General features: G+C 42.4%; 1 protein-coding gene across 1 annotated transcript in view; it reads right to left on the bottom strand.

Annotated features, from left to right (window-relative positions):
- Window positions 1–8,078: 8,078 nt before the first annotated feature.
- The window catches only part of LOC121508280 (ectonucleoside triphosphate diphosphohydrolase 7-like), a 33,073-nt gene continuing 15,367 nt past the window's right edge, over window positions 8,079–25,784 (bottom strand). The window contains exons 6-14 of the mRNA XM_041785022.1: window positions 24,088–24,191; window positions 23,878–23,937; window positions 23,588–23,736; window positions 23,189–23,355; window positions 16,672–16,873; window positions 16,208–16,327; window positions 16,028–16,113; window positions 15,552–15,713; window positions 8,079–15,092 (exon numbers count right to left, since the gene is read on the bottom strand). Of these exons, the coding sequence (XP_041640956.1) occupies window positions 14,876–15,092; window positions 15,552–15,713; window positions 16,028–16,113; window positions 16,208–16,327; window positions 16,672–16,873; window positions 23,189–23,355; window positions 23,588–23,736; window positions 23,878–23,937; window positions 24,088–24,191 (1,267 nt within the window). The 3' untranslated portion in view covers window positions 8,079–14,875. The remainder of the gene's footprint in view (window positions 15,093–15,551; window positions 15,714–16,027; window positions 16,114–16,207; window positions 16,328–16,671; window positions 16,874–23,188; window positions 23,356–23,587; window positions 23,737–23,877; window positions 23,938–24,087; window positions 24,192–25,784) is intronic.

Raw genomic sequence — 25,784 nt, 5'->3', positions numbered from 1 at the left:
CACTTTTTCATTTAGTGTTAGTTTTAGTCTTTTGCCAAAACTATCTTCTAGTCTTAATCATAATTCAATCATCTAAATCGTTTTAGTTTTAGTTGATGAAATTTACAGTAAATTTATTCGACTGATTGGGTCTCTGCCCAGCTGACCCCGCCACCACGCAGCAAAAGTAGCTGCAATTGGATCTCCCCCGTATCTCCTCCCACCTTCCCACCTTCCCACGCAGCCAGAGCAGCTGTGATTGGATAAATGCCTAACTTGCTCCTACTTTCTACATGATGAAATTAGTTCTGATTGGATAAAGTCTCTGTCAAACATTTTCGTCTCGTTTTTATTTGTTGGCTAAAATGTCAGTTAATTTCGTTTTTAGTTTTTGTCCATGTGCGCTTGTTTTTATTAGTTACTGTCTGGTTTTCTTCAGGGGAAAAAACGGCTATTAACGAAAACTATAACGAAAATAATTACTCAACAAAATGAACACTGACCTGAAGACAACAAAGGGGGCGCTCTGTCGAATCTGGTCTATTGAGAGGACACCATAGAGGGCATTTAGTCACGTTTAGACGACACTTTGGTGTATACTGTGGTCTATTGAGCCCCCCCCAGGATCCACACATATCCCTCTCAAAAATACACATCAGACTGGATTAGTTTCATCACTTTAAACCAAAAACAACCTCAGAGCAGACAGACCCTCACACCCTCCTCTGGGTTTCTGTCCTTGTTGAAGTCTAAAGTGGGCGGTCCGTTAGATTTTGTTGAGTCGGCACATTGGCGCCCTCTAAGTGGACAACATTTAACAAAGTGGGCATTTTGACAGAAGAGCAGATGGTGGGTCCTGATGCTGGACCAGTTGAGAACCACGATCCAGAGGTCTAAATCTCCATGTGGGGGGACCTACCTGCGGTAGTAAAAATCTGCTGTTTCAGGAGCCTGAACCACGGACCAGTCCAGGCCACATAAAGGCTAGCAGGTTACTGAAAGACTCACAGATCTGGACTTAGTGGGCATGGGTTAGGCTGATCTGAACCAGCTGGTCTGGGGCTGTCTGTAGGGACTGGTGAGCTCAGTCTTGGACCAGTGGAGCTGAAGACGATGCTCCTTCATCCATTATCCGATCAGCAGGTGAGATCGGAGGTGGATTTCTGACAGGAAGAGTCGGGGATCGTCTGCATAGTGGTGATGGGAGAAACCACGCGGGCCCAGACCGGAACCAGGAGAGGTGGTGGACTTAGAGAAAGCAAAGTGAGAGGATGGTCTCCAGCTGGTTTTGCCTTTGCCAGGGGTGAGTGAGTTAAAGAGTGTAAAAACGAGGTCAGGAGATCTCATGAAGGCAGGTTTAGGACGGCGTATATTAAAGTCACATCAGCAGAAGAAGAGGTTCTGTCTTTACTGAAGGAGGGAAACTCTCTCTTCTCAGAGACTCTGAGAGCCAGCGCCTCATTCATTTAAACACGCTGGTCCAACACCTTCCTGAGAATCTTTTGGTTCCTTTCATTTGTCACCGTCTGTATTTCTGGCTCCGCTTTTTTCTCACATCATTAAATCCACAAACGTCAGCGAGCTCAGTTTCCTTTGGAGCTGCTTCCTAAGTGGAAAACTCCCCGCGGTGGCAGAAATCTGAAGGCGAAGCAGTTTATAACAGTTCAGAAAAATAATTCCTAGTGTTACTCCGTTATTCACACACAGAGCGACAGAAGCAGCTGAAAACAGGAGGAAGAGGAGAAGTTGATTTCTTTCTCACCTCAACTAAACACCCAGCGTGAGTCTGTGTGAAGGATGTGATGCTGGATCGTTGGTTCTGGAGGCTGACAGACGCTCTTCTTCAGTCCGGTGACAGAGATGTGAGTGAGTGTGTGGGGGTGTGTGTGTGTGTGAGGGGGTGAGTGTGTGTAGGTGTGGGTGTGAGTGAGTGTGTGTGGGTGTGTGGGGGAGTGTGTGTGTGTGAGGGGGTGTGTGTGTGTAGGTGTGTGTGTGGGTGAGTGTGTGTGAGTGTGTGGGGGTGTGTGTGTGTGTGAGGGGGTGAGTGTGTGTAGGTGTGGGTGTGAGTGTGTGTGTGTGAGTGTGTGTGTGTGAGTGTGACAAGATGCTCAGTAAAGTACACGCATCGATTCAGGGATGAAGAACCTCCAAACGTGGGCAGACAAACCTATCAGTGGTTCTCCACAGCAGAGAGGAAGACTCAGAGACCTCAGCTCTAGATGAAGATGAAAGATGAAACTGCTGAGACCTCTGCTTTTGTTTGGAATGCAGTTTTAGTTTCTGTTTGTTGGGGATCAGGAGGACCAGATCAGTTTAAAGCTCAGTCTGGTCTTTGAACAGGAAGCAGGTTCCTGAAGTCCTGATTCTGCAGAGAATACAGACCTGGATCGGTTCTAGAGCAGATGTTTTGGCTGTCTTTAGTCTTCAGTAAGGAGGGGGGGTCATCGTCCTGCTCATCCTGATGAAGGACCACAGGGACTTCACTGCCATCAACAAAATTTCACCTAAAAGTCTGAAATTTATTTGAATCTTTTCCACACAAAGTTTCAAAGAAATTTCCTAAAAATTCTTTAACAGAGAAGAAAAAGTCTGTGAACGTGTTGAAATTCTCTCGTTTTCTGCAGTACAGAACACCTTTAACCTGAAACCACAAACAACTCTCATACTTCACATCTTTACTGAACACAGCCACAGGGGCGCAGCTAAGGACCCCAGAAAGAAGATCACACAGGACCCCAGAAAGAAGATCACACAGGACCCCAGAAAGAAGATCACACAGGACCCCAGAAAGAAGATCACACAGGACCCCAGAAAGAAGATCACACAGGACCCCAGAAAGAAGATCACACAGGACACTAGAAAGAAGATCACACAGGACCCCAGAAAGAAGATCACACAGGGCCCCAGAAAGAAGATCACACAGGACCCCAGAAAGAAGATCACACAGGACCCCAGAAAGATCACACAGGACCCCAGAAAGAAGATCACACAGGACCCCAGAAAGAAGATCACACAGGACCCCAGAAAGAAGATCACACAGGACCCCAGAAAGATCACACAGGACCCCAGAAAGAAGATCACACAGGACCCCAGAAAGATCACACAGGACCCCAGAAAGAAGATCACACAGGACCCCAGAAAGAAGATCACACAGGACCCCAGAAAGAAGATCACACAGGACCCCAGAAAGATCACACAGGACCCCAGAAAGAAGATCACACAGGACCCCAGAAAGATCACACAGGACCCCAGAAAGAAGATCACACAGGACCCCAGAAAGAAGATCACACAGGACCCCAGAAAGAAGATAACACAGGACCCCAGAAAGAAGATCACACAGGACCCCAGAAAGAAGATCACACAGGACCCCAGAAAGAAGATCACACAGGACCCCAGAAAGAAGATCACACAGGACCCCAGAAAGAAGATCACACAGGACCCCAGAAAGAAGATCACACAGGGCCCCAGAAAGAAGATCACACAGGACCCCAGAAAGAAGATCACACAGGACCCCAGAAAGAAGATCACACAGGACACTAGAAAGAAGATCACACAGGACCCCAGAAAGAAGATCACACAGGGCCCCAGAAAGAAGATCACACAGGACCCCAGAAAGAAGATCACACAGGGCCCCAGAAAGAAGATCACACAGGACCCCAGAAAGAAGATCACACAGGACCCCAGAAAGATCACACAGGACCCCAGAAAGATCACACAGGACCCCAGAAAGAAGATCACACAGGACCCCAGAAAGATCACACAGGACCCCAGAAAGAAGATCACACAGGACCCCAGAAAGAAGATAACACAGGACCCCAGAAAGAAGATCACACAGGACCCCAGAAAGATCACACAGGACCCCAGAAAGAAGATCACACAGGACCCCAGAAAGATCACACAGGACCCCAGAAAGAAGATCACACAGGACCCCAGAAAGAAGATCACACAGGACCCCAGAAAGAAGATCACACAGGACCCCAGAAAGATCACACAGGACCCCAGAAAGAAGATCACACAGGACCCCAGAAAGATCACACAGGACCCCAGAAAGAAGATAACACAGGACCCCAGAAAGAAGATCACACAGGACCCTAGAAAGATCACACAGGACCCCAGAAAGAAGATCACACGGGACCCCAGAAAGAAGATCACACAGGACCCCAGAAAGAAGATCACACAGGACCCCAGAAAGAAGATCACACAGGACCCCAGAAAGAAGATAACACAGGACCCCAGAAAGAAGATCACACAGGACCCTAGAAAGATCACACAGGACCCCAGAAAGAAGATCACACAGGACCCCAGAAAGAAGATCACACAGGACCCCAGAAAGATCACACAGGACCCCAGAAAGAAGATCACACAGGACCCCAGAAAGAAGATCACACAGGACCCCAGAAAGAAGATCACACAGGACCCCAGAAAGAAGATAACACAGGACCCCAGAAAGAAGATCACACAGGACCCTAGAAAGATCACACAGGACCCCAGAAAGAAGATAACACAGGACCCCAGAAAGAAGATCACACAGGACCCCAGAAAGATCACACAGGACCCCAGAAAGAAGATAACACAGGACCCCAGAAAGAAGATCACACAGGACCCTAGAAAGATCACACAGGACCCCAGAAAGAAGATCACACGGGACCCCAGAAAGAAGATCACACAGGACCCCAGAAAGAAGATCACACAGGACCCCAGAAAGAAGATAACACAGGACCCCAGAAAGAAGATCACACAGGACCCTAGAAAGATCACACAGGACCCCAGAAAGAAGATCACACAGGACCCCAGAAAGAAGATAACACAGGACCCCAGAAAGAAGATCACACAGGACCCCAGAAAGAAGATCACACAGGACCCCAGAAAGATCACACAGGACCCCAGAAAGAAGATCACACAGGACCCCAGAAAGATCACACAGGACCCCAGAAAGAAGATCACACAGGACCCCAGAAAGATCACACAGGACCCCAGAAAGAAGATCACACAGGACCCCAGAAAGATCACACAGGACCCCAGAAAGAAGATCACACAGGGCCCCAAAAAGAAGATCACACAGGACCCCAGAAAGAAGATCACACAGGACCCCAGAAAGAAGATCACACAGGACCCCAGAAAGATCACACAGGACCCCAGAAAGAAGATCACACGGGACCCCAGAAAGATCACACAGGACCCCAGAAAGAAGATCACACGGGACCCCAGAAAGAAGATCACACGGGACCCCAGAAAGATCACACGGGACCCCAGAAAGAAGATCACACGGGACCCCAGAAAGAAGATCACACAGGACCCCAGAAAGATCACACAGGACCCCAGAAAGAAGATCACACAGGACCCCAGAAAGAAGATCACACAGGACCCCTTCAGTGACAAATATCTCTGCATTTTAATGTCAATTGTGACTAATTCATTTTGTTGCTCTTGATTCAGTAATGGCACACATAGATGACTTTCTCAGGGGTGTCTCTCTATTGTGGGCCCGGGTAACCAGGACCCTTACCCCCTGTGCTACGGCCATGAACAGCCATTAGAGAGGACGTATTTTACCCTTTAAGACATGTTCATATCGGTCCCAGAGAAAAACACTCCTCTGTTTCAGCCCTGCTCAGAACCAGCTGTTTCTGTGGCTTTAAATGGTAATGAGTTGACTGACTCCACCCCTGACCACGCCCCTCTGTGGCACTCCAATATTACAGACACTTTTATCCAAGGTTGAGGGCTGACCAAACCTGGGGGCGGGGCTAACTTATTATGTCCTCTTTAAAGACTCACAGTGCTGCTGGACAAAGTCAGAATCCTTGATTTAATGACTCGCTGAAGAAAACCTCTACATTCAGGAGGAATTTTATGCCGTTCATCCTCACAGAGCTGCTTCAGCTCAGCCAGATTCTTAGGCTGTCTGCTGTGAAACGCTCTCTTCAGGTCTTTCCACAGAATCAGGTCTGGACTCAGGTCTGGCCCCTAAAAGTCCCCCTATATTTACTAAAACACTCCCAACAATGTCATGACATCAGCCCCCTAAACAATAATTCACCCTTATTTAAAATTCCATGAACATTTCTAAAGACAACTGCTCAGTTAAACTCCCAAAAATGTAGAAATAAATTTTTCAAATCTCCATAAAAACATCAAACATTTTCTAAGTAAATTCCCTCAAAATTACAAACACTTTCTGTTTGGAAGTTCCCCAAAATTTAAACAAAATTCCCCTGAAAATATCCTGAAGATGTTTTGGCACTCTCCTCTTTCAGCCTTTCTGGCAGCTATCCTTTAAAATCTTTGCTTTCACCATCAGATCAACATTTACGTCCCTCTGTCTCAGACATTTCCCTGATGACTCAATAACAATCATACCTGTCTTTTAAAATCGTGCTGGCGGTGAGCAAAAAGCCGTTGTGAAGTGCTGGTTGCAGAAAAACCGCCCAACATCTGGCCTCTTGTTGGTATCACAGAACAGTTTCATCTTTTGGAACAGACGACTTCTTCAGTACGACTTCTACAGATTTGGAGAGAAATGGAGGTAAAAATGGAGCGTTTGTTTGGCTGACTAAGGTCTGCTGGTGTTCTGATCTCTGTCGTGTGTGTGTGTCAGTGTGAGTGTGTGTACGGCTGTATGTGTATTCAAACATAGATACCTGTGTGTGGTAAATACGTGTTTTTGTACATCTCATAATAATGAGGAAACTTTGTTGCCCTTAAGTTTGGACCGATCCAAGAGCTCTTGATTATGTTAGTTATTTTTTTTGTAATTTATTTTGTCTTTTGCTTTCCTTTTTCACTTTACTCTACCTGAAATTTTGTTCTATCTAAAAACTATAAATATGAAATAGAAAAATAGAAAATATCCCAAAAATGAAAATTAAATTTTCCCCCAAAACCTTCGATGAAACTCTCGAACATATCCCTAAAACGTTCATGAAAATTTCTGAAAATTGTCCCAATATTTCAATCAAATTACTTCAACTTCATCACAGACGGTTATCTCAGGTGTTCATGGCAGAAATGCTGCTCTGCTGCAGAAAAGCCCAAATGTGGCGTCCTCATATGAACAGGCAGGGTTTAGGACGGAAACTGAGATTTGTTTCATATGTCAGCATCATAAATGTTTGACTTCATTTCTCATTTCAGGTTGATTTCCAAAACCTGAAGGCCATGGTCACTTCTGCATGAGATTTTCTATGAGCTAGATCCGACATGTTCCTGACTATCAGGCTGCAGATGGCCTCCAGAGTAAATGTGGACAGCTATTTTTAATTTTAGTCTTTAAATAAAAGGCATTTTAGTTAGTCGTTTCTATCCTTTTAAGTTTTAGTCCAGTTTTAGTCCATAAAAGTCCTCACATTTCAGTCTTTACTTTTAGTCCAAGCATTTATTCTCTAGTCTAAATCTGGTACCAGATCATGGTAGTGTGTTCTCTGTCTAACCTGGGGTCCCTGCTTTCTACAGCTGAGAGGAAGGATAGATACAGATGTGTTGTTTTAGACAGATTAACCCACAGAGGACAAATATCACAGATTTAGGATGTCTGATAAAACTACATTACATTTCAGTCTAGTTGTAGTCGTCTTGACTAAACTAAAGTCATACTCGTAGTTTTAGTGGACGACATTTACACTGGCCTAGTGGTTTAAGGGGACTCATGTACACAGGCGGTCTGGGTTTACATCTTTCTCCAACTCTCTCACCAACCTTCCTCCCAAAATAAAACCTTAACAAAAAAGTTTCTGACTTTTATCTGTTTATAAGAAAATCACCAGAACAATGATGCTGTCAAACATTTTACTGCCCTAGTAAGATGGAATCTTGTCTCTGCAGCTCCTCTGACCTTTGACCCTTGGTTTCTGCGTTATCATTCTCAGCTGTGGGGCCTTCTGTAGAGAGGTGTGAGCCTTTAGAATCCTGTCCAATCAGGTTCAATCAGCACAGGTGGACTAGTCCAGGTGTAGAAACATCTCCAGAGAAATGGGAGGAGCCTGAGCTACATTCAGAGGGTCTGAATACTTATGTCAGTGTGATATCTCAGGTTTTTATTTTTAATTGGTTTGCAAAAAAGTCTAAATTTGTGTTTTCACATTGTCATGATGGGGGACTGAGTGTAGATTAATTAGAATAAAAATGAACTTAATCGACTGAAGCATCAGGATGCAACAGAACTAAACTGAAGAAAGTGAATACTGACTGAATTCACGGAACGTTTGAATTGGTCTTAATGAAGAGTAATTTCAGTTGTTTGAAACAAAGAAGGCTGTGAGCAGAGATTCTGTCTGAAAGAGAGCAGCAAGGTTTTATTATAAAAGATTGTTTTATTGGATTAATTATTCTGTTCACATTGATAAGAAAGGTACCGTCATTAAAAACAGTCACCAGTCCCTTCATGGTCCACATGAACCACAGGTCAACATTGCACAACGCCCAGCTGTGAGAGACGCTCACAGGTTGGTCCCTTTATCGGAGGAGCGGCAGAGATCCTGAAGACTTTAGGGTGGATCAGGTAAAGGTCCAGAGGGCTTCAGAAAATCCTGCTGCTTTATCAGGACTCACACCAGGAAAAATCATTTTTGAAGAACAAATGGAGAAGAAAACACGTTTGTGACAGGAATTAGGAAGTTTCTCAGATGTCTAAACTCACTGATACCACGTTATCAAACGTTATTTAAAAGAACAGAGTATGGAAAAGGCTTTAAAGAACTACATCTATTTCACAGGCAGCTTTATAACAGACAGTCCTCCTGGTTCAGATGAATCCTCTACAGGTAACAAAGACATCTTTATAACAGCCAGAGTCCTCCTGGTTCAGATGAATCCTCTACAGGTAACAAAGACATCTTTATAACAGCCAGAGTCCTCCTGGTTCAGATGAATCCTCTACAGGTAACAAAGACATCTTTACAACAGCCAGAGTCCTCCTGGTTCAGATGAATCCTCTACAGGTAACAAAGACAGCTTTATAACAGCCAGAGTCCTCCTGGTTCAGATGAATCCTCTACAGGTAACAAAGACATCTTTATAACAGCCAGAGTCCTCCTGGTTCAGATGAATCCTCTACAGGTAACAAAGACATCTTTACAACAGCCAGAGTCCTCCTGGTTCAGATGAATCCTCTACAGGTAACAAAGACAGCTTTATAACAGCCAGAGTCCTCCTGGTTCAGATGAATCCTCTACAGGTAACAAAGACATCTTTACAACAGCCAGAGTCCTCCTGGTTCAGATGAATCCTCTACAGGTAACAAAGACATCTTTATAACAGCCAGAGTCCTCCTGGTTCAGATGAATCTTACTCCACGCCTCATTAACTACCGCCGTCCTTAATTACATAATAAAAGCCTCCCACTGTGGGATCAAACATTCAACTCCTCAGGAAGTTCAGGCGTGCTGCTCAGACACGTTCGCGTTGTCATTTTAGTCGCACACAACTCGGCACATTAACACGGCGGCCATTTTTCCCTGCTTCAGATGTGGTGAAACGTCACAACGCCATGGTCACGGTTTGTCAACAGAAGTAATGAAATCTCACGATGTTTGATTACTTATCTAATGATCAGCAGCAAAGACGACGGGGATCGTGAAATAAAAATATATTTGATTTTAAAAAATCACAGAAGCTAATGTTTGTTCAACCACACCCCGCTGAGGTTTGGAGGGTTTTTTCTCAAACTGATGAAGATGCAGCGTCTGAGAAAAGCACTTTCTGCACTTACAGTTTCAGAGCTCCGCTCACCAACGCTTAAAAATGAGATTTCCCTCCACTTAATAATATTTCTAAGGCTGTTAAATAGCTCTATGTGAAATATAATTCACTTCATCTGAGGAATCATCTCTAAGAAAACATGAAAACAAAGTGAATTAATCCTGCCCCCCCAGGCTCTTAATACAAGTCAAGCTTCACATTTTGATAAGTTATATTTCTAACAGTAGTTTAACCTGTAACGCCCTTTGGTGAGCTGAGGTTGCTTCAAATGTGTGAAATTATGACATTATATTTAAATAAACGTTGACCTAACTTGATTGGTCAGAGAGGAGGAAGTGGTGTTGATGCAGCGCTGATCCAAAGTTACACTTTTTCAGCCATGAGTTCAACTACAAACGGCTGAAGCTGAGGGATATTTGAGCTAAGCAGAAACACTGGAACAGTGTGTTTTTAATTGTAAAGAGCCCTGACAGAGCACAGAGCAACGGTGGACAGGCCTCCATTCCTGCAGCCTGCTGCCAGCTATGGGCAGTAATGTCTGAGGTTTTGGTGTAAAGTCTGCTAAACCCTACGATGGAAAGAGTTTAGTTAAAACCTCAGTTGTGCCACTGTGTGGCTGCAGCAGAGATTTAGGGTTCATCTCATCTAGAAGTACGCAGATGGATCAGATCTGACGTTTGACTTACCCTAACTTCTGCTAGTCCTCAAAGTGCATCAGAAGTGGGTGCAAAATATGACAGAGCATTTGGATTACCAAAGCCTTCACCCTAAACAGAGAGCCAGTGATAGACAACAAGAGTGAGAACAAACCGTCAATAATAGATTATTACCTGGAGATGCAGGATTTTATCAGCCTGATGTTGGTACTGACAGATAGGAGAACTTCTGCTGATGTACGGGCCGTACATATCAGCTGTAGACATCTTAAATCAGCTTGAAATACTGTCAAAATGTGCAACTGTACCATCGATCATAGAAGCTTCACTAGAGCGCCACACACCTGAGGAGCTCCACCGTGAGTCCTGAACATTCTGGGAGAAGCTCCAGACATAAAACAGACTGTCTACTTCCTCTCTCTTAGCCCATCTTTGCACAGGAGACATCTGGTGTTTTTACAGTAAAAACGTGTGCATATATCTGTATAGGGCTAAAATAGCTTTAGAAAATATACATATCAGATACTGGCAAAAAATGTAAAATCATGCATCCTTAAATTTGACGGTACATTATTGTTGGATATTGCAAATTAGCCATGTTTGACAGAGGGCTCTACCCTACGAGGAGCTAGGTTTAAAATCTGAGTTATAAATGGAGCCAACACTGCGACTATCTCAGCTGGTGCAACACCTTAAATGCTAGCAGGGCAGAAACTCAGTCATGAGAACTTACATTCAAACTGAGGAACATTTGAACTTTTGTATAACCCATGCTGATGTAATTCAGCACAAAACCCTGCCACAGTTCTTACAGAGGCTTTATTTAAACTACTTCATTAGTGCAGGGATGCCTGATATCCAGGATGCACAGATTTACAGATTAATTTTTGCTGATCCAGACATCATCCATGTGTCATGGATATAACTGGATGCCCAGGACCCCGTGGTCGGACCCAGCCTGGGTCTGGAGGAGTCAGCTGGGAGGATACCTGGAGAGATAAGGAATGGGGCTAATGTGGGCCATCAGAGCACAACTGGGCCGATGTCATTCACACCTAAAACTTGAGTCCTTAACACACACTTTAAAGTTTCAGGATGAATAAAAATGTCTAGTCTTAAAAACATCATCAAAGCTACAGGAATGACGATCCATTTCCTACACCGCTTATCCCCTGGGGTCACGGGGGGCTGGAGCCTATCCCAGCTGTCACTGGGCGAGAGGCAGAGGACTGGTCACCAGCCAATCACAAGGCTGACATACAGAGACAGACACTCACATCTACAGCCAATTTAGAGTCACCAATTAACCTAACGAGCGTGTTTTTGGTGGTGAGAGGAAGCCGGAGTACCTGCAGAGAACGCATGCGTGCACGGAGAGAACATGCAAACTTCACACAGAAAGACCCTGACCCTGAAGTGAACCAGGAACCTTCTTGCTGTGGGGCAGCAGCGCTAACCCTTGCACCACCGTGCAGCCCAGTGTAGTAGTTGTAAATATTGGTGGAAGTTTTCATATGTGCCGAACTGATAATCAACTTTTCAAGCTAATTCCTGCTGATGCTGATAATATGCATCCCTAAACAAGTGTTTAACCTAACCCTAACCTCTGAGCAGACAAAGCCCTGAGACACCAGCCGACTCAGAGGAGGGCAGGGACAGCAACCACCCCCGGTGCTCTCATGTTTGAAAAAATGCTTCATGAGTGCCCTCTGAGATGCCTTTACGGGAGATTAACACGACTGAGTGCCCTCTCGTTTGCTCTTTAGGTGGAAAAGGTGTCCTCTGCCACAAATGAGACCTTCAGTTGTTTTCCAAACATGCTGTCTGAAGAGCTGCATGCAGATAAGTTAGTGAGCATCCCTGTTAGCAGGGATGATTTAGTTCCATCTAACACCATCAGACAGGGATATTAGCGAGGGTGTGGTTGAATGCTAGCCTTTGTTTTTGTCCTGCATTAATGGCTCTATGACTAAAAGCCTCTTTAGAGTTTATCTCTCATGGTTTCTCAGTTACTGATGGGTAAAGAAACCGTAAAATGAACATGGAGTCTGTGTGAATAAGATGACACTAATAAAGACAAACCGGTGGACTGATTTACAGCGAAGGGCCCTCTCTCTAAACGGTCCATATTGAAAACCTCAGAGGCTCTCCACGTATACAGACTCGTTCCTTTGTGCTCAGAAATCAGACGGTATGCTCTTAAATCTGGCCTTTGAAGTCTTTGTCTGCTTTCAGCGCCATCATCCCAACACTGAGCAGATCTCTGCTTATTTCAGCGAAAACACCACTTGGCTGGGCTTGGTCTTTTGATAGTAATCAGCTCTGGACAGACGGGGGTCTTGGCAGGACAACAGTGGCGTTTAAGTATCAAAGCACGATCTGATGCTGAGCCCTGCTGCTGACATCATCAATGTGCAGGATTGCTGTCGAGGAAATCGGTGAGATGAAGCACTTTCTGTGTTTGATGGGAGGAAAACGCTGCTGCTCTCATGATGATGATGATGATGACGATAGTCGGCTTTGATATCCCAGCATGCACAGAGCTGAGTGTCTCTGGGGGTTAAAGACAGACTCTCAGAGGGTGGTCCTTTCTTTACCTTCTCTATCTGTCTGCAGGTGGGAATTTCACGTTAACATCTATTACCTGAAGAAGAAAACAGTAAAGGACTAACAGTTCATTTTCTACACCGCTTATCCCATTAGGGGGCGCGGGGAGCTGGAGCCTGTCCCAGCTGTCATAGAGAAGAGGAGAGGTACACCCTGGACTGGTCACCACTCAGTCAGAGACACAGCCAGGCACATTCACACTCACGGGCAATTTAGAAGCACCAATCAACCCAACGAGCAAGTCTTTGGTGGGGAGAATGGGATAGGAGAACAGGCATGACCCTCCCCATCCTCGCTCTCCTGAACACATTAGCATCAGACACACGGTCTAACAACGACCCCAAAGATGCACCAAAGAGAAGTCATCCAGCTGGTCCTCGAGCCATCATCACAAGAATATAGTAAGACTGAAAGACTCAGATACTGGGAATGCTTCACTGTCTTGACCAGTGAACCCATCGCCCCATGTGTGAATCCAAGTCTGTGGTTGATCTCAGCCTCGTACTCTGCAGATCCATGGACCACACTGATGATCTAGGTCAGCGTTCCTCCACCCCGCTCAACCAAAGAGCCAAACTGTTGAAAAATACCCCAGCTAGAGCCACAATGTAAGAGGTGAAAAATGTCAGAAAGGGTTAAAGTGGCAATAAGAAAAACAATGGTAGAAAAACTGGCAGAAAGTGGCATAAATGGGTGAGAAGTGAAAAAATGAGTTACGGGTGGGTGGCAAAGAAGGTCAAAAAACAGGAAAAAATGTATCAAAAACATTTTTGAAAAGTGACTAAAATGGGCAAAATGTGTATGTCTTCTGCAGCGAGCAGAAAGCAGACATGAGAGGATGTGATGTAACAGTCTCCTTACTAATCCTTCAGCTATCAACGGCTACATCTCCTCTTTGCAGTCAAGACAACGATGTAACTCTCCCTCATGCACACACTTTGACCCCTTGTTTCCTCTGAACTGGTTTTAGCTGTATGTCAGCGTACAGATTATGTCAGGTTGTATTCGGCATAAACACGAGTCCAGCTTCAGAGACGAGCTAACAGCTTCATGCCACATCAAACTGGGGAGAGAAGAGACATTTTTACTGTACACGGTGGCTGTTTTCCATCTCCATCATCTGTCCAAGTGTCTTTACGTTAGCTTTAACTGTTATCACAGCTTATCATCACAGCTTTAGGGGCACAGATGGCCAAGCTGTTAGGTTGTGCTTCATGTGAGGAAGGTGATATTTGGAGCGGGCTGCCTGGGTTTGAATCTGACCTGCAGCTCCTCCACATGTCATCCCCCTGGTTATTTGCTCCATCCACTGTCCTGTCCTCTCCAAGTAAAGGCAAAAAGCCCCAGAAAAAATCTAAAAAAATCCTCACAGCTCTCGGTATGATGAACCAGGCTGTCTGCAGAGGAAGTACTGATGTTCTTCATGATTTTCTTTGCTGTTGTCATGGGAAATAACCTGAATCCTTAGAGAGGTGCGTTTATCTTTTATCAATGATGTAATTGTCTTCAAATCCACTTTCCTTTGTTAAATACTGCTTGCTTGGCGGTAAACCAGGTCTATCTACTCTCCTCAGCAGCTGAGACATTTCTACCCACTGAGTCTGAGTTAACTGACTTTAAACTGAGTGCCTACACAGAAAAACGGCGTTGGATCTCGTAGAAATGAGCAGCAAATGGGAATGGTTCCTGTTCAGTCCTGTTGTCTCAACTTGATTCTTTTCTTTCAGAAAGCACAGAGAACATGATTCCAGTCTGCTCTGTGTTTAAAGCTGCCGATCAAAGGGGGATCAGAGGAGTCTGGTTTCCAGACTCTTATCTCGTCTCCTGGATGCTTCTCCGGGGTCTTTGCGTGTGTCTGTCCTGGGCAGGTCAGTATTTTCCAGGACAAAAGAGCCTGCAGGTTATCCGCTGAGAGCCATCCATTGCTGACGAGTTTCTCAGGCAATGAGGGCCTTGCCCTCTTCCACCCAGAGGAGGTCAAGAGCCTCAGCTTGCCGCTGCTCCCTCTGGTGGATCCTCCGCAGACGCAGGATGTAGAGCAGGATGGCCAGCACCACCACCAGGATGCAGAGCGAGAACAGGTGGTGGTTGTAGACGAAGGAGGAGCGCAGCCAGCTGGGGTGGTTCTGCCGCAACGTTTCCTGCTGTAGGTCCCTGAAGATGACAGGAGGAGACACGCTGGCATGAGTTCCATACATAAAAATATTGGGACAGCCTTCAAACTTAAATAATCCATCTTTAGTCAACTAATAATGTCTTCTGCTCACAGGAGAACTGCCCTATTCTTACATAAAAATCAAAATAAATACAGATTCTATATATATTTTATATATTCCACATAAAAATGTAGGATCTGTGGACAGGAGTTGTGGTTTTTAGCATGCTTAGTGGTCTGGTTTTCAGTTGTAGCTTATTAGAATCAGGGATATACTGATGACAGAACATCTATCACTGGTATCTTTCTGATAATTATTTCTCTCTCTAGATGGATATCCTCATTAAAGTGCAGCCAACAATCCTTCATACATCAAACATTTAAACTTCAGCCACTCATCTGCTTGAAATCCCATCAGCAAGGTAAACCGGCCTGGTTTGTGGTGATGATAAAGTCACCTGAGAGGCAGGAAGCGGGTTTTGAACAGAATCGCTCCCAGAGTCCACTGGACCTCCTTGTCATAAACCAGCTGAACCGTTTTCAGACTCGTGTAGTCGGTGGGGAAACGAAAACCGGAGTGTAACACCTCGTACATCCACGCCGACTTGAAGCACTGATACCTGACAGAGTAAATCAACACACAGGTGTTATTCTGGTATTTTCTGCACAGGCACATGATCCATGTCTAATATGGGCCATCAGGAGGAGAGGAGAGCAGCAGCTGTTCAGATCTACACAGGCGCCATCTACTGGCAGAAAGCAGAATAAGAATCTGTTCATGTTTGCTACACGAGAGTTAAGGCAGTACATTTTACTCGATTTTAAACTGGGAGTTAGTTTGCACTTCAAACTAACTACACTTAAACTGATGCTTCATTCATAAATAAAGGCGTATGTGATCAACAGAGTCTCTGAAGAATGAAGATCAACCCACTTCAGTCTGCCCATGTCGGCCTGCTGAGAGAAAAGCTTGTTCTCTAGACGCTGCTTTAGAGTCGACCATTTGGTGGAGCAGTACTCCTGCAAGAAAACATTGTAAAAACACACTTAGTCTGAAAACAAACAGAGAACTAGTTTCCTGCCCAGAAAGTCTCATCGGTGAGCGCCTGTTTACCATTGCAGCCTGGGAGTACTTCTCACTGTTGTAGTGCCCTCCCAGCCTCAGCACGTCCTCCGTACAGTAGAAGAACTCAGAGAAACCGTAGAACTCGCTGTTGCTGAAGTTTATAGGGGCCTGAAAGATGGAAACACCGTTATCCTCTGGTGTTTGTGTTAAAAAAGAAATCAGCAGAGATTGTCTTGAGAGCCTGAATCTGATTTAAACCAGTGTGGTCAGTCCTAAAGCTGTAATGTACACTCTCCAGTCAGGTACTCTGATGCAAATATCCTGATTAAAAGTGGAATCAGCATCTTTTTAATGGTACCATAACAAAATTTAAATTCAGGTACTGTGTCAACCCTACATGCTGATATCATCACTCCAACATTAAAAGCACAATCAGGATTTTGTCTGTACTCATGTTAACCGCAGAAACCTCAAAAATCTTCATCTCTTCTCATGTCGTCATGTCATCATACCTGGTAGACGCCTCCTGGTGACATGGTGCCGTTGTGGAGGCCCAGGAAAGGTCTCACAGCCTCCTGACAGCCTGTCCAGTTACCTTGACCCCTCAGGTACAGCGTGCGGTTGTCCCTGACAACCGTGTCTGACAGACCGACCGGCAGACACGGGTCCAGGTACGGTTTGTTCTCGCTCAGGCCCGTCTGTGTGGTCAAAAACCTGGAGAAAAACATCAGTCAGAGCTAAGTTCACCTGGGACAGAGAGGTACGGACATGTGTTTATTCAGATACTCATATTAATAGAAACAGATCTATCTCGTACAGTTCTCAAAGCCTCTTGTTTTCAGAGTTATTCCCACATTCATTTGGAAATATGAAACAACAAAAACAACAGATTGCCAGCTCACAGCAGCTTGTAAACGTTATTTTGTTTCTGTGCACCATCTGGAGGGATTTACAGGAAATACGTGTTTGTTTATGCCATAACGTAAAAGACAGAGCTGTTTACAAAGGAAATAACAGCTTAAAGAGTTGTACATTCACAAGTGTTGGAAGGAAAAAAGAGACATGAAAGCCTGAGAGAAAAGACTTAACCAGGAGCTGTAGGTTTGTACTTTTGATTTGGGGGATTTTTCTGCAGATAAAGCCAGAAACTGGAGAGAGGGATCATCCATCCATCCATCCATACGGTCTAAGGCAGTGACTCTCAACGTGTGGCTCTGTGTGTCTCAATCTGAAATATTATTCACCCAGAAAACCATAAAAAAAGGGAAACTGTGACTTCAGAAATTAACCACTGAAAGTCACATTAATCAGTTTGTTTCCCACAATTGAACAGTGGGCTTTAATTGTCAACCAATTTTTTTATCTTTTCCATTTTTTGACACTTGTAATCCATTTTTACTGATTCAAGCCCACTTTGCCCTTTAATCAACAGTGCAATTGTTGTCTCTTTTTTGCACTCATTTTCCACTTTTCACTCATTTTAAGCTGCCTGTTGCCTTTAAATACCCCTTTCTCTCCAATTTTTTGCCACTTAACACCAGTTTTTCCCACCTTTAGTGCTGCTTTTTCATCATTTTTGCCATCTTTCTCTCATTTTTTGTCACTTCTTACCCATGTTTGCCACCTTTAACTTATTTATATTGTCACTTTTACCCATGTTTGCCACTTTTAACTTATTTATATTGTCACTTTTACCCATGTTTGCCACCTTTAACTTATTTATATTGCCACTTTTACCCATGTTTGCCACCTTTAACTTATTTCATTGTCACTTTTACCCATGTTTGCCACCTTTAACTTATTTTATTGTCACTTTTACCCATGTTTGTCACCTTTAACTTATTTATATTGTCACTTTTACCCATGTTTGCCACCTTTAACTTATTTATATTGTCACTTTTACCCATGTTTGCCACCTTTAACTTATTTTATTGTCACTTTTACCCATGTTTGCCACCTTTAACTTATTTCATTGCCACTTTTACCCATGTTTGCCACCTTTAACTTATTTCATTGCCACTTTTACCCATGTTTGCCACCTTTAGCTTATTTATTAACTTATTTATATTGTCACTTTTACCCATGTTTGCCACCTTTAACTTATTTTATTGCCACTTTTACCCATGTTTGCCACCTTTAACTTATTTATATTGTCACTTTTACCCATGTTTGCCACCTTTAACTTATTTATATTGTCACTTTCACCCATGTTTGCCACCTTTAACTTATTTATATTGTCACTTTTACCCATGTTTGCCACCTTTAACTTATTTTATTGCCACTTTTACCCATGTTTGCCACCTTTAACTTATTTTATTGCCACTTTTACCCATGTTTGCCACCTTTAACTTATTTATATTGTCACTTTTACCCATGTTTGCCACCTTTAAGTTATTTTATTGTCACTTTTACCCATGTTTGTCACCTTTAACTTATTTATATTGTCACTTTTATTAGTGTTTGCCACCTTTAACTTATTTATATTGTCACTTTTACCCATGTGTGCCACCTTTAACTTATTTATATTGTCACTTTTACCCATGTTTGTCACCTTTAACTTATTTATATTGCCACTTTTACCCATGTTTGCCACCTTTAACTTATTTATATTGTCACTTTTATTAGTGTTTGCCACCTTTAACTTATTTATATTGTCACTTTTACCCATGTGTGCCACCTTTAACTTATTTATATTGTCACTTTTACCCATGTTTGCCACCTTTAAGTTATTTTATTGTCACTTTTACCCATGTTTGCCACCTTTAAGTTATTTTATTGCCACTTTTACCCATGTTTGCCACCTTTAACTTATTTATATTGTCACTTTTACCCATGTTTGCCACCTTTAAGTTATTTATATTGTCACTTTTACCCATGTTTGCCACCTTTAACTTATTTATATTGTCACTTTTATTCATGTTTGCCACCTTTAACTTATTTATATTGCCACTTTTATTTATGTTTGCCACCTTTAACTTATTTTATTGCTACTTTTACCCATGTTTGCCACCTTTAACTTATTTCATTGCCACTTTTACCCATGTTTGTCACCTTTAACTTATTTATATTGTCACTTTTACCCATGTTCGCCACCTTTAACTTATTTATATTGTCACTTTTATTCATGTTTGCCACCTTTAACTTATTTATATTGTCACTTTTACCCATGTTTGCCACCTTTAACTTATTTATATTGTCACTTTTACCCATGTTTGCCACCTTTAACTTATTTTATTGCCACTTTTACCCATGTTTGCCACCTTTAACTTATTTATATTGTCACTTTTACCCATGTTTGCCACCTTTAAGTTATTTTATTGTCACTTTTACCCATGTTTGTCACCTTTAACTTATTTATATTGTCACTTTTATTAGTGTTTGCCACCTTTAACTTATTTATATTGTCACTTTTACCCATGTGTGCCACCTTTAACTTATTTATATTGTCACTTTTACCCATGTTTGCCACCTTTAAGTTATTTTATTGTCACTTTTACCCATGTTTGCCACCTTTAAGTTATTTTATTGCCACTTTTACCCATGTTTGCCACCTTTAACTTATTTATATTGTCACTTTTACCCATGTTTGCCACCTTTAACTTATTTATATTGTCACTTTTACCCATGTTTGCCACCTTTAAGTTATTTTATTGTCACTTTTACCCATGTTTGCCACCTTTAAGTTATTTTATTGCCACTTTTACCCATGTTTGCCACCTTTAACTTATTTATATTGTCACTTTTATTCATGTGTGCCACCTTTAACTTATTTATATTGCCACTTTTACCCATGTTTGCCACCTTTAACTTATTTATATTGTCACTTTTATTCATGTGTGCCACCTTTAACTTATTTATATTGCCACTTTTACCCATGTTTGCCACCTTTAACTTATTTTATTGCTACTTTTACCCATGTTTGCCACCTTTAACTTATTGATATTGTCACTTTTACCCATGTTTGTCACCTTTAACTTATTGATATTGTCACTTTTACCCATGTTTGCCACCTTTAACTTATTTATATTGTCACTTTTACCCATGTTTGCCACCTTTAACTTATTTCATTGCCACTTTTACCCATGTTTGCCACCTTTAACTTATTTATATTGTCACTTTTACCCATGTTCGCCACCTTTAACTTATTTATATTGTCACTTTTATTCATGTTTGCCACCTTTAACTTATTTATATTGTCACTTTTACCCATGTTTGCCACCTTTAACTTATTTATATTGTCACTTTTACCCATGTTTGCCACCTTTAACTTATTTTATTGCCACTTTTACCCATGTTTGCCACCTTTAACTTATTTATATTGTCACTTTTACCCATGTTTGCCACCTTTAACTTATTTATATTGTCACTTTTACCCATGTTTGCCACCTTTAAGTTATTTTATTGTCACTTTTACCCATGTTTGCCACCTTTAAGTTATTTTATTGCCACTTTTACCCATGTTTGCCACCTTTAACTTATTTATATTGTCACTTTTACCCATGTTTGCCACCTTTAACTTATTTATATTGTCACTTTTATTCATGTGTGCCACCTTTAACTTATTTATATTGCCACTTTTACCCATGTTTGCCACCTTTAACTTATTTTATTGCTACTTTTACCCATGTCTGCCACCTTTAACTTATTTATATTGTCACTTTCACCCATGTTTGCCACCTTTAACTTATTTATATTGTCACTTTTACCCATGTTTGCCACCTTTAACTTATTTTATTGCCACTTTTACCCATGTTTGCCACCTTTAACTTATTTTATTGCCACTTTTACCCATGTTTGCCACCTTTAACTTATTTATATTGTCACTTTTACCCATGTTTGCCACCTTTAAGTTATTTTATTGTCACTTTTACCCATGTTTGTCACCTTTAACTTATTTATATTGTCACTTTTATTAGTGTTTGCCACCTTTAACTTATTTATATTGTCACTTTTACCCATGTTTGCCACCTTTAAGTTATTTTATTGTCACTTTTACCCATGTTTGCCACCTTTAAGTTATTTTATTGCCACTTTTACCCATGTTTGCCACCTTTAAGTTATTTTATTGCCACTTTTACCCATGTTTGCCACCTTTAACTTATTTTATTGCCACTTTTACCCATGTTTGCCACCTTTAACTTATTTATATTGTCACTTTTACCCATGTTTGCCACCTTTAAGTTATTTTATTGTCACTTTTACCCATGTTTGTCACCTTTAACTTATTTATATTGTCACTTTTATTAGTGTTTGCCACCTTTAACTTATTTATATTGTCACTTTTACCCATGTTTGCCACCTTTAAGTTATTTTATTGTCACTTTTACCCATGTCTGCCACCTTTAAGTTATTTTATTGCCACTTTTACCCATGTTTGCCACCTTTAAGTTATTTTATTGCCACTTTTACCCATGTTTGCCACCTTTAACTTATTTATATTGTCACTTTTACCCATGTTTGCCACCTTTAACTTATTTATATTGTCACTTTTACCCATGTTTGCCACCTTTAACTTATTTTATTGTCACTTTTACCCATGTTTGCCACCTTTAAGTTATTTTATTGCCACTTTTACCCATGTTTGCCACCTTTAACTTATTTATATTGTCACTTTTATTCATGTGTGCCACCTTTAACTTATTTATATTGCCACTTTTACCCATGTTTGCCACCTTTAACTTATTTTATTGCTACTTTTACCCATGTTTGCCACCTTTAACTTATTGATATTGTCACTTTTACCCATGTTTGTCACCTTTAACTTATTGATATTGTCACTTTTACCCATGTTTGCCACCTTTAACTTATTTATATTGTCACTTTTACCCATGTTTGCCACCTTTAACTTACTGATATGGTGACTTTTACCCATGTTTGCCACCTTTAACTTACTGATATGGTGACTTTTACCCATGTTTGCCACCTTTAACTTACTGATATGGTGACTTTTACCCATGTTTGCCACCTTTAACTTAGATTGTTGCTCTTTGGTGGAGCAGAGTTGATTAATAATAATAATAATAATAATATCTTGAATTTATATAGCACCTTCCAAGAAACCCAAGGACGCTTTACAGGAACACATAGAAATGGACAAACTATGTGAGGGGTAGGATGAGTGTGAGGGCTGGTTTAGTGAAGACTGTAGGCTGTGGTGAACAGGTGGTGCTTTAGACATTTTTTGAAAATGTCCAGAGATGGAGCGCTACGGATGTCTGCAGGAAGAGTGTTTCAGAGGGTGGGAGCTGCAGCACTGAAGGCTCTGTCTCCATAGGTTCGGAGTTTGGTTTTGGGCATGGAAAGTAGGCCGGTGTCTGAAGATGGAAGGTTGCGGGATGGTGTGTATGGATGGAGGAGATCAGAAAGGTACTGGGGAGCCAGAGCATGGAGAGATTTGTATGTGAGGAGGAGGACTTTGTAGTTGATACGGGACTTGATAGGGAGCCAGTGGAGGTGGATTCAGCTGGTATAAGGTAAAAATCGTAGCTTCTTTACGTAGAAGGCTAAACAAAAGACTATAATATCTTCCCATTAGATCAGCTGTAAATTATAAAGGATGTGTGACAGTCAGTTTGATCATTTCAGATAATGCTCCTGTGGCAGAAACGTGCAGGCAGAGAAGAGACAGAGCTCCAGACAGCACAAGAAACAAAAAGTTGTTCATTTCTGTTGCAGTGAAATGAGTAAATGCATACATTAAATGAATTAAGTATTTTATGTCTCCTATCAGGAGAGGCAAGGGGTCATGTTGGACTGGTGGGCCACCACCACAGTTATAACCAGATGTCAACAGGCCCCAAGTTCCTTTGAAAGTCCCCACTCTTTAATACTTCTAGACTTCATTTTTACCATTTCTTCCTGACTTGGTGTTGGTCAATTATGAGTATTTTTTGCAGAATTCTATCTAAATTGTATGCATCTTAAAATCCACAGATAAAGAAGCTAAATCCCTAAAAAAGCATTAGTAAAGCTGTGTTTAGATTCTTCTGCAAATCTAAAAGAAAAACACATTGTCTGTGGGATTGTTACCTGTTCTTTGCCAGTGTGTTGTTGACCAGCTGGTCCTCGTAACGCTGCCTCGCCATGTTTCCTCCAAAGCCGAGGAACGTGGTGACGTAGACTCTGTAAACATGTTGTGTGTGCTCAACATCACAGCCCAGATTAAACTCTGCCATGACGCTCTTCCCCGCCTCCTCCTGAAACAGAGATATTACATCGCTGCAGAAACAACCAGATGTGTCGGCTCAGGTATAATCCACGGGGACAGAGGGATTTTTTTAAAGCAGGCTCAGAGCATCAGAGATACCGGTAAACTAATCAAACATTCACTGATGGGCATTCAGACCAAACTATAATTCTAACAAACATTATAGCAGCTGCAGTCAGAATCAGAAACATTAATCACAGAGTAAAGGTGACCTTCCTTACTTCTTGAGGTGAACTGAAAGAGATGGCGCTCGGCACCTCATAGGCAATCTGCAGTGAGGCTCCGCCCATATCCATGATGCCGACTGTGCGCCGCCTGCTGATTGGTCGCTGATTCTGAGAGCCTGTTGTCACCTCGACTGTGGCATCCTCTGAGAAGGAAACATGCACGGGCAGAGAAATGAGGCGTTCTCTGTGTTTATAAGCTTTGGAAATATCTGCGGTATCCTAGTTCTCACCAAAACAAGGGCAAAATTCTGCATCTTTAATAAGCACTGGGCTTTCAGACTCACCCTCATCAGCGTGCTCGAAGCGTCCTAATACAAAGTTAATGCCAATCCATGCGTAGACTCCTTCAGGGGGGAGAAGCGACGTATGACCATGATGAGGATGAGGGGAAACAGGAAGAGGCAGCAGTAAGAAATAACACGTTAGATAACTTTGACAGATATGCCCACAAATGTTAGCATGTTGCTCCAACAGGAGAGCAGCTTCCTCCTCACCTTCTTGTTTCCCAGAGATGACCTCGGCGTGGGAGCGTGAAAACAGGAAGTCAAATTCCAAGGGAACGTCAGTGATCAGGTCCTCCAAGATGTCCGCCTGCTGGCTGCAGACACAAAAAACACAACTTAAATACAGAAAACATGGGATATGGCCAGATAAAAACAAACTTATGGACTGGTTTTTAACTGGGAAAGAAACTTGAGAAATTAAGTTAACAACAGTCTTCTGTTTGAGGTGTTCCTGCTGCTTTTTAACCACAAAATAACAAAAGGAGAAGCCCTTCATCAGTATACAGCAGCTGGATTAAACTTCATGTGTCAGCTTCTTCTAAAGTTAAAGATGAGGAGAAGAGGGCTGTCAGAGGGAAAAACGTACTCTGCTGTAATTTATATAAAAAAACAGAGAATAAAACAGCAAAGATTTTCACTCAAACATCTGTTATCAACCAACAGGATGAAAGTGAATGTGGATGCATGACCAACAAGGATCTGTGAAACTCAACAATGTCCCAGAATACAAGGGAAGTATGTCGATGTCGACTATGCTAGGTGGCAATATGCCCTCTTTCTGGTATTTACTATGGACATAGTTCCAACTGACCATGCTAACAAGTTAGCAAGCAGCTACCTGGATATCAAGCAGCAAACACATGAAAAAATGTACATTTCTGACACGATCAACACTTTACTCTAGTACAAATACAATGAATCCCATCCCTCTACCTTACGGTGATATCTGAAGGTAGAAAGCAGTAGAAAGCAGCGTGACTTCTGCTTTGATTCACATTTATTCTGGTCTACTTTCAGGTCAAAGTCTAGAGCTGAGGCTGTGGAGCATGCTCAGTGCGACTTGTCCATTTCGGGTCACATTAATGCATTGGTCCCCCCCAGGGAGGCGCAGCAAGGCTAATCAGCACCACCTCAGAACCAGAACTGCTTAATGCAGTGGCAGTTTAAGTCCAAGATGTCCACATTCTGGACTGGAGTGGAAAAGGACGACCCACGGCTCAGCAGGAGAGCCCCGACAACACTCCTTCATTTTTAACATCCTACCTGTGTGAGATTCTGGTTTTCAGGTTTTTCCTGCTGTTGCCTCAATCAAGAGAAAAAACAATCACAACAAAGACTTAAAGAAGATTAATGTGGTTGTAAATTCTGAGAAAAAAAGGAATTTGTTAGGAAATATCATGACTGAGAGTCGTACGCTTAGATAATTTTACATGTTAACATTAGAGCCCGGCCGATTTATCGGGCCGATTATAGCGTTTCACAGATTACTAAGCATCGGCCAAAATCTAGCCGATAAATTAACTTTTTTGCGGTGATTGGCTCCTGTCGCTCTGTGTTGTGTCTCCATGCTGGACTCAGCCCGAGTGCCTGGCCCCTCCCCCTCAGACGCAAAGTGCAGCAGCAGCTCTCCCTCACTCAGCATTGCCAACTTAGCCACTGTGTCGCTATATTTAGCGAGTTTTCAGACCCCTCTAGTGACCCTTTTACAAAAAAAAAAGCAACTAGCGACAAATCTAGTGACTTTTTCTGGTGTTACTGGAGAGTTTTGGAGACTTTGACGTAAAAGCACGTATTGTTGTTGTCCTTCTCACTGTGTAGCTGCTGCCGTTGGCCTCTCCCCGCCCCTAAGCACTCACAGGCAGCCTCGTCCTCGCGCAGTTCGACTGCAGCAGAGTAAAAATCCCATA

This window comes from Cheilinus undulatus, linkage group 4 (genome assembly GCF_018320785.1).
Source record: "Cheilinus undulatus linkage group 4, ASM1832078v1, whole genome shotgun sequence".
Lineage (NCBI taxonomy): Eukaryota > Metazoa > Chordata > Actinopteri > Labriformes > Labridae > Cheilinus > Cheilinus undulatus.
The sequence above is the reverse complement of the archived record's forward strand: the minus strand, read 5'-3'. Positions and strand labels throughout refer to the sequence as shown.